General features: G+C 36.1%; 1 protein-coding gene across 1 annotated transcript; it reads left to right on the top strand.

Annotated features, from left to right (window-relative positions):
• Positions 1-5,352: 5,352 nt before the first annotated feature.
• Positions 5,353-6,291, top strand: LOC125101013 (olfactory receptor 2L3-like). The gene has a single exon (XM_047731608.1). It carries the CDS (start codon positions 5,353-5,355, stop codon positions 6,289-6,291), a length of 939 nt encoding a protein of 312 aa, XP_047587564.1.
• Positions 6,292-10,019: the final 3,728 nt, after the last annotated feature.

The raw sequence follows: 10,019 nt of genomic DNA, 5'->3' as shown, positions 1-10,019 counted from the left end.
CTACGTATTTTATTTATTTATTTATTTATTTGATGCCATTGTAAATTGGATCAGTTTCTTAATTTCTATTTTTTTTAAGATTTTATTTATTTATTTGTCAGAGAGAGAGAGAGAGAGAGCGAGCACAGGCAGACAGAGTGGCAGGCAGAGGCAGAGGGAGAAGCAGGCTCCCTACAGAACAAGGAGGCCGATGTGGGACTCGATCCCAGGACGCTGGGATCATGACCTGAGCTGAAGGCAGCGGCTTAACCCACTGAGCCACCCAGGCGTCCCAGTTTCTTAATTTCTAATTCAAATAGTTTGATATTAGTCTATGTAGCACAACGCATTTTGTACATTGACTTTGTATCTTGCAACTTTAATGAATATATTTATGAATTTATTTATTGGTTGAAGAGTGTCAGTTTTACTTCTTTATAAGTTATGATTAGTTATATATATTTTCTTGCCTAGTGGCTTTACCAGGACCTCCAATACTCGCCTTGTTCTTGATAGTAGAAGAAAAGAAACAGGAGAGTGCAGGGCATGGTCATGCCTGCTGGCTTTAGTGAGACATTAGAAGAGCACGGGGCTGGGTTAGCTATTATTATCTGCAATCAAAGTTAATTAAAGTCTGGGGACTATGTTCCCATAGGTCATTCACTTCAAAGGTTTCCAAAATGATAACAAATTACTAAGGAACCTACCAATTTAGATCTTACCTGTTATACCAACCAGTATTTAATATACATAGTATTGTATAATCATAGTCGCTAGGCTCATTCCCAAAATGTATGTCTCTCCATCAACACCAAGTCAATTCCATTCATTTCCTATGCAAAAGAATTCTAATTCTGCATAGTGAGAATATAATACTTGATCACAGAAAACCTAAACGTTGTTATCAATTCCAAGAGGCAGCGGTGTCTGGAGATAAGTAGAATCTAAGGTAGATACTAAACTAGCAGAAAAAAGAAAAGCATCTTGAACTACAACTGGTAATGGATATTCTGTAGAAAATTTGTATGCTTATTAAGTTTCACAGATGTCAGACTTTGGTGATTATACCTACAAAAGGCAAAATAACTGTGAGAGTCTTAAATGAATATTTCATATACTTCCCAGGGTTCAGATACAGAAGAAAGCTATATGAAATTGTAATGTTTCTGTTTGACTAACTGCCTGGATGATATTTATTAAATAACTGTGTTATAAATACTCTTGTATGACCAAACCTGGCATAATTTGGAGCAGGCATCACTCATGATGTTGAGGGAGATATTTGAGAGTGAGAATTACCAAAATTTCAGACTCGAATCTCATATTATCTTTTCCTTTATTCTGTTATGTTAGTCACCATACTGTACATCATTAGTTTTTTTTTTAAGGTTCAGGGATTTTTTTTAAGATTTTATTTATTTGACAGATAGAGATCACAAGTAGAGATGCAGGCAGAGAGAGGACGAAGCAGGCTCCCTGCTGAGCAGAGAGCCCAATGCAGGGCTTGATCCCAGGACTCTGGGATCATGACCTGAGCCAAAGGCAGAGCCTTTAACCCACTGAGCCACCCAGGTGCCCCACATCATTAGTTTTTGATGTTGTGTTCCATGATTCATTGTCAAAACTGATATTTTCAAAGATCTGCCAAAACTCAGTGACCAAGTGAATCTCATAATAATCTCCTTAATTATCCTATTGCTTTTTGGAAAACTGGGGCACCTGGGTGTCTCAGTGAGTTAAAGGCTCTGCATTTGGCTCAGGTCATGATCCCAGGATTCTGGGATTGAGCCCCTGTCAGGCTCTCTGCTCAGCAGGGAGCCTGCTTCCACCTCTAGCTCTGCCTGCCTCTCTGCCTACTTGTGATCGCTGCCTGTCAAATAAATAAATAAATAAATAAATAATCTTAAGAAAAAAAAAGAAAAACTATCTAGGGACGGAGTTATGATTTATTTTCATTTTCCTTGTGCATACCTACATAAGCACAACCTCAAATCATGCCAAAAATAATGGCATGATGTGTTCCTAAAATGATATAAAGAGTCATAATGTGGAAGACTTTTTAAAAGCTCAGTAAAATCCTATCGTTAATGTAACATTGCACTCTGCATTTGGAGTAGATTGATCTTCTAGATTAGATTAAAGAAATAATGGAAATATATTTATTAGTTATTCCAATAAATAGTTATTCCAATGGATTTCATTAATTGATGCAATTGCTTTATTATTGTGGAACAATTCAATAAATATTTCAAAAATTTTAATAAATGACAGTACATTTTTCTACTCCAAGAATTACTATCTGTAGTCTGGTTGCACTGTAATTCATGGTTTTTTAATTCTTAAAACACAACCAATAGCTTTTGGTTTTTCTTTTCCCCAGGCAGGTAGTTATTCACTGATACAAATTTACAAAATAGTAATTAAAATATCAAGTAAATATCAATTACACACATGTAGTTTTTTTTTTTCTTTTAAAAAATATTTATTGGGGCACCTGGGTGGCTTAGTGGGTTAAGCCTCTGCCTTCAGCTCAGGTCAGGATCCCAGGGTCCTGGGATCGAGCCCCACGTCAGGCTCTCTGCTCAGCAGGGATCCTGCTTCCCCCTCTCTCTCTGCCTGTCTCTCTATCTACTCTCTCTCTGTCAAATAAATAAAATCTTTTAAAAAAATATTTATTTATTTTACACAGAGAGAGAGCACACAAGCAAGAGGAGCAGTAGAGGGAAAAGGAGAAGGAGGACCTCTGTAAAGCAGGAGGAGCCCAATGTGGGGCTTGATCCCAGTATCCTGGGATTATGACCTGAGCCGAAGGCAGTCACTTAACCAGCTGAGTCACCCAGGCTCCCTATATTATTTTTCTTTACTGTGGTGTTTCGTTTCAAAGTCAGTACACATTACCTCCTTTTCTTTATTACCCATATTTTTAAAGTCTTTTCCATTAGCATGCTGAAAGTTATAGAGTTATATACTGATAGCCTTGACGATTTATGTGGCTTGTATAATTGGTTATAATTCAGACCTAAAACAGACTGCAGAAGAGGGCTGCAATATTGTCACTGATAATAAATAATAATAATAATAATAATAATAGATAAATTTTGAGCACTTGGAATGTGTCATGCCTCACAAACATCTAATCACAGAGGTCCTTCTATTATTCTTATTCTAGGAAAAGAATAAAATATTTTTAGCAGACAGATAAATTTCTAAGCTCAGTGGAGAAAGTGAGGGAAGAAACCAAGCCAATCCATGGAACACGTATGTGTATGATATAAATATGCATATTTATATGTACAATATGTTTATAAGTATGAGAGCATAAATATGTATGTTTATATCTTGCCTATACATGTTCCATGAAGTTATTTGGGGGATGGGATGAAGAAATTGAAAACTTATGGTTTATACAGTTCAAAACTGTTAAATAATAATCTGTGTTGGAACTCTTTTTTTTTAAAGATTTTATTTATTTATTTATTTGACAGACAGAGATCACAAGTAAGCAGAGAGGCAGGCAGAGAGAGAGGAGGAAGCAGGCTCCCTGCTGAGCAGAGAGCCCGATGCGGGGCTCAATCCCAGGACCCTGGGATCATGACCCGAGCCAAAGGTAGAGGCTTTAACCCACTGAGTGACCCAGGCGCCCCTGTGTTGGAATTCTAATTCTTTTCTCACTTATCTATGCAATATGAGTTTGACAGTACAGAGTATTTCCTTAGTCTTTAAACTTATATGAGTTTTCTGTGTCCTAGGGTAGACGCACCTCAAATTAAATGTTGGATCACTCTTCACAACTTGCCTTACTCAGATCTTTCTTTGTGTTTATATCACCCTATAAGAGCCTTAGTTTAAGCATTTTTATTACTCTCTTGTTATCTGTTGGTATAAATGATTCCATGTCTAAACTCATGTGTATATGTGTGTATATAAACTTATATACATATATAATGGCCACTCAATAAATTTAGAATGAAAATAAGTAAATGGTGATGATTTTTCAAGAACTACTTTATTTTCCAGAGATAATATAAGTATAATTTTAGCAAGATTAGAGAGCAGGCTCATTAGTGACAGAAGAAGAAGAATAATTAGCTTCTTATTTTATATTTCAACAGAATTATGACTAAGAGAAAAACAAATATCTTTAGAGCATACATTTACCACAAAATAGTCTGAATATACAAACCCAGAAAAGGACCATTACCTTAACCTAGGGAATGCCAATGTTTTGTATTATGAAATTTCCTCCTGCATTAATAGAGATCAGGATTTCAAGCTATTTTGATGTCTGTGTTTCATCAATACCAGCTTCTAAGAAACACTGAAGCATATGGAAACTTCTACATGTACTACATTTCTCTTTCTTAGATTGGGGTGGGTTCTCCACTTTTCAGCAAGGTGTCATGGAGGGTAAAATCTTTTGTTCTCACCGGGAATGCGATTGCAGTGAAGGTATTTATCATACATTCAATTTTGAAATGTGTCCTGCTGAACTCCATGTACACTGTCAGCCGTATGGATAATAAGTATTTATTAGACATATACTCTTTTGAAGCTATTTTATTAACAATACAGAATATTTATGGCTTCCAGGAGGGGAAATAGGTCTGGCAATTTTCATTAGTATACTTATGTCATCATGACTAGCCAAAAATAAATTAATATGGGATCTCTTTAATATTTTATTAAAGATTGATTTTTAATTATTTAAAGATTTTATTTATTTATTTACAGACAGAGATCACAAGTAGGCAGAGAGGCAAGCAGAGAGAGAGAGATGCGGAAGCAGGCTCCCCACTGAGTAGAGAGCCAAATGTGGGGCTTGATCCAGAACCCTGAGATCATGACCTGAGCCACCCAGGCGCCCCTGATTTGTAATTTTAAATGAAATTAAATGAGTTAATTTGATCGTCCTCTTTCCCCCCTCAAATTTACAAGATTTAATAACTAAGATCCATAATTATTAAACAATAGGCACAACTTTATGTTTATATTTGTAGAAAGTTGATCCATAGTTTTTACAACATTCTCTGGTAAAGAAAGAAAGAAAGAAAAAAGAAAGAAAAAAGAAAGAAAGAAAGAAAGAAAGAAAGAAAGAAAGAAAGAAAGAGAAGAATCCACTCAACAGAGTTTAAAAGGCACTGAACTTATCTTTTTTTTTTCCTAATATTATCTATTTAAGAAATAGTTAGACAATTGCTCAGCAATAATAGTGAGATATCTCTGGTGAGATGATGGCAAATTTTATGGGATTCTAAAGATGGTGAGAAAGATATAAAATTTTACATCCAACTATTGATATAAGACCTGTATTAAATGTCACCATTTCTAATCCATTTGATTTGTCTCCCAACCCGTTACATTTCTTTTAGAGGTATGGTAGGTGGAAACAAATCCTCTGTAACTGATTTCATCCTTGTGGGGCTCTTTCCTGAATTTCAGCATTATATTGTCCTCAACTTCATGATCATTTTTATCTACACTTTTGCCTTCCTGGGAAACACACTTCTGATTGTCTTGATTTGGGGAGACTCTCGGCTCCATACACCCATGTACATTCTCCTCAGTCAACTCTCTCTCATTGACTTGACATTAACTTCCACCATTGTCCCAAAGATGGCTTCTAATTTTTTCACAGGGAAAAGGACAATATCATGGATTGGCTGTGGAACACAGAGTTTCTTCTTCCTAATGTTGGGAATGTCGGAGTGTCTCATCCTGACTCTGATGGCTTATGACCGCTATGTGGCTGTCTGCAACCCACTGCGTTACCCAATTATCATGAGCCCCAGGTTCTGTATGCACATGGTTTTGGGGTGTTGGATTGGAGGCTCTGTAAGTTCATTTATCCATACAGTCTACCCTATGCATTTTCCCATCTGTGGGTCACGGGAGATCCATCACTTCTTCTGTGAGGTCCCAGTCCTCATTAAGCTCTCCTGTGAAGACACGTCAGTATATCAGTTAGTGGTGGTGGTGACAAGCATTGTGTTGCTTGTTGTACCTTTCAGTCTCATCACAGCTTCCTATACTCTCATCTTCCTCGCGGTCTTCCATATGAACTCTGTCAAAGGAAGGAAAAAAACCCTGGCCACCTGCTCTTCCCATTTAACTGTGGTGAGTCTCTTCTTTGGCCCAAACATATTTATCTATATGACTTTCACTTCCTCCCATAGTGCAGAGCAGGACCAAGCTCTTTCTGTATTCAGCAATATCCTAACCCCCATGTTAAATCCCCTAATTTACAGCCTGAGGAACAAGGAGGTTGTGGCAGCTCTCAAGAAACTTATGGGGAGATGTGTGCTTTCTTACTAGATGAAAACTACACCTGAGCTGTGGTAAAACAAAACAAAACAAAACATGTTTATAACACAGACAAAAGTACCACTTTGAATGGTGTTGTTGGATTTAGGAAACCATGCTGATTGTGGCTTTATGTAAACAGACCTATTCATATGTGATTTTTTAGTATTCCAATGCAGGTTTCTTCATTTTACTTATAAATATCATTTGGGCATTATTAAGGCCTGGTAACAGATATTAAGGAGAGCATGTATTGCATGGAGCACTGGGTGTTACACGTAAGCAATGAATCTTGGAACAGTACACCAAAACTAATAATGTACTGTATGATGACTAACATAACATAATAAAAAAAAGTTAGAAAAAAGCTAATAAAATTATTTTGCATTTAAAAAGTAAATTTAATCTGAAATCTGAGATTACAAATTTTTCTTTAAATAAAATGAGAATCAATGTCTGGGTTTCACTTTGAACTTAGCATTCTTGAATCTGTTTGGTATTAAAGGTAGCAATATTAGAGAAAGACAAGAAGACAATGTAAGAGGAGGATCCTGAGCTTACCTCCCATCCTGGATACAGTGAGGTATCATCTACATTGATGCAACTAACTCTTAAAACAACATGGAGCCAAATGGCAGAAAAACATTCCATAGTTAATCACAGAGAGAAGACCACATAAAAAAGGGAGACATCATTGGGAATCTCCGTGAAATCAATAAATCTATGAAAGTCACCTCAAAGTATAAAGATGTGAAAGGATCAGAGTCCACACCAGGTGCCCCTCATACAGGGGACATGCACAGGGTAGAAGAGTCTCCATAATATCTGACTTTGAAAGTCAGTGGAGCTAAACTTTGAGGCTTCAAAATAGGTAGCTAAACTCTTAGAGAGCTGGTGGGTAACAGCAAAACAATTACACACTTTTTTTCAACCAGCATACTAAATAAATAATGCATCCCAAGACACAGTACACTGAGGTATCGTGAAGATTTATTTACTAATCTTATAACATGTGGCAGAAGGCCAGGGATATTTCAATTTCTACAGGAACAAAAGTCCTAGTAGGTGCCATATATTTTCCCCTCATGTGATCAATATAGTTAGAGTCTCAGGGGAGCCAGCAGTAACACACTCCATCAACATTGTAAGCACTGTGTACCCTGTCCTTGCATTTTCCCTGCAGACCTGCATCATCTCAACCTCTCATATTGGCATGCACCCTTCTAAAATGATGAGAAGATATAACCTAATATACCAGAATGCCTGCAATTCCAGCAATCTGGCTTCTTAGCAGGCTGTGCAGGGAGAACGATCTCCCATTTAGTATACTCACAAATGTGGTAGATAGACTAATTGCAGACAGCTAGGCTGACTGTCAGCTCTCACCACCAACAAGCTCACAGCAAACTCATACATGCCTCTCAACAACTCCGTGGCCCAACAACACTCACTTCACCCACAGGAGGCAAAGTTGGTCATTGCAGCTAACTAAGCTGAAAGCAATTGCAGCTCAGCCAAAACAGGAGTGCATGCTATCCTCACAGGGGACACTGCTGGGGTACCTGGTTCTAGTGACCAGTGGAATTCTCTGCAAGGCAGTACAGGATATCTTCTACACATGTCACTAGTTTCAAGACCAGGAGATGTAGCTGACCTACTTAATACATAGAAAAAAAGCACAAAGAATCAAAATGAGGAAACAGAGAAATATGGCCCAAATGAAGCAACAAGAAAAAAAAAATAGAGAAAAAGATAAATGAATTGGAGATAAGCAATATGCCTGGTAAAAAACTGAATGTAGTGGGTATAAAGATGCTCACTGGACTTGAGAAAAAAGTGGATGAACTCAATGAGAACTTCAACACAGAGATAGAGTTGTTTCTCTATATTTCAAAGAGAATATTGAAATATATTTCAATATTTGAATACTGGATATTCAATATTCAATATTTCAAAGCTGAATAATGCAACAACTGAAATAAAAAATACACAAGAGGAAATCAAGAGCAGATTAGAATATGCAGAACAGATCAGTAATGTGAAAACAGAATAATGAAAAGAAACCAAGCTTCAAAGCAAAGATTAATAATAATAATAATAATAATAATAATAATAATAAAGGATATGTAAGAGAAATCTGTGATATCATTAAACATAATGATATTTGCATTAGGGATCTTGGAAGAAAAAATGAAGTGGGCAGAAAATTTATTTGAATAAATATAGATAAAACTTTCTCTAATCAGAAGGATCCAATATCAAGATCCAGAAAACACAGTGAGCATCGAACAAGATGAACCAAAGGCAGGCCACAGCAATGTACATAATTAATAGAACAAAATGACAAAATGAAAAAAAAAAATTTTTTTTAAGATTTATTTTTTTATTTGGCAGACAGAGATCACAAATAGGCAGAGAGGCAGGCAGAGAGAGAGAGGAAGGGAAGCAGGCTCCCTGCTGAGCAGAGAGCCCGATGCGGGGCTTGATCCCAGGACCCTGGGATCATGACCTGAGCTGAAGGCAGAGGCTTTAACCCACTGAGCCACCCAGGCGCCCCACAAAATGAAAAATTTAAGAGCAATAAGAGAAACAGTTATAAATGAGGGGAACCCTATAATGTGATCAGCTATATTTTCTTAGTTTTGTTTTTTGTTTTTGTTTTTTTTTTTTAAGATTTTATTTATTTATTTGAGAGAGAGACAGTGAGAGAGAGCATGAGCAAGGAGAAGGTCAGAGGGAGAAGCAGACTCCCCATGGAGCCGGGAGCCCGATGTGGGACTCGATCCTGGAACCCCGGGATCATGACCTGAGCCAAAGACAGTCGTCCAACCAACTGAGCCACCCAGGCGTCCCTTAGTTTTGTTTTTTGTTTGTTTGTTTATTTTTAGTATGTACTTTGCAGGTTAGGAAAAATAAGCATGACATATTTAAATTGCTCAAAGGAAAAAAAAACACCAACCAAAATACTCAAATGAGCATTTTTATCATTCACAATGAAGGAGAGATACTTTCGTAAACAAGCAAAAGTTAAGACTTTAGCAACACTAAACAAGTTTTGAAAGAAATGTTAAAGGAAATTGTTTAAGTGGAAAGAAAATGCCTAAACTTTATGCAATAAATTATATAAAAAAAAATTCCACAGGTGAAAGCAAACAAAGTTAGTAGATTAATCACTTATAAAGCCAGTATAAAGGTTAAAACACAAGTAGTAAAATAAATTACATCTTTAAAAAGGTAAAAACACTCAAAAATTTTAAAATGTAAAATGTGATGTCCAATGTATAAAACATTGAGGGGATAGTAAAATTTTAGTGTTTATAGAATGTCTTCAAATTTAAGTAACCATGAACTTTACATGAATGACTCTACACATAAAATATCATACATGAACACAATGGTAACCACAGATCAAAAACTTAAAATTTGTATGAAAAGTAATGAGAAAGAGATCTAAGCATAACACTAAAGAAATCCATCAAACCACAAGAAAAGGGAAAATAAGAGGAAATAAACTGAAAAGAAACAGCAACAAAAAATAACAAAATGTCAACAAATATATAACTATCAGTAATTACTTTACGTTCCACACAATGAATCTTGGATCACTGAAAAAATGAAATAAAAAATTTTGAATTTTCCACTAAAGGAAATAATAATTACTTTAAGTGGAATGGGATTAAATGTTCCAACCAAAAGACATAGGGTAACTAAATGAATAAAAAAAAAAGACCTATATATAT

Source organism: Lutra lutra, chromosome 5, assembly GCF_902655055.1.
Source record: "Lutra lutra chromosome 5, mLutLut1.2, whole genome shotgun sequence".
NCBI classification, from domain to species: Eukaryota; Metazoa; Chordata; class Mammalia; order Carnivora; family Mustelidae; genus Lutra; species Lutra lutra.
The sequence above is the reverse complement of the archived record's forward strand: the minus strand, read 5'-3'. Positions and strand labels throughout refer to the sequence as shown.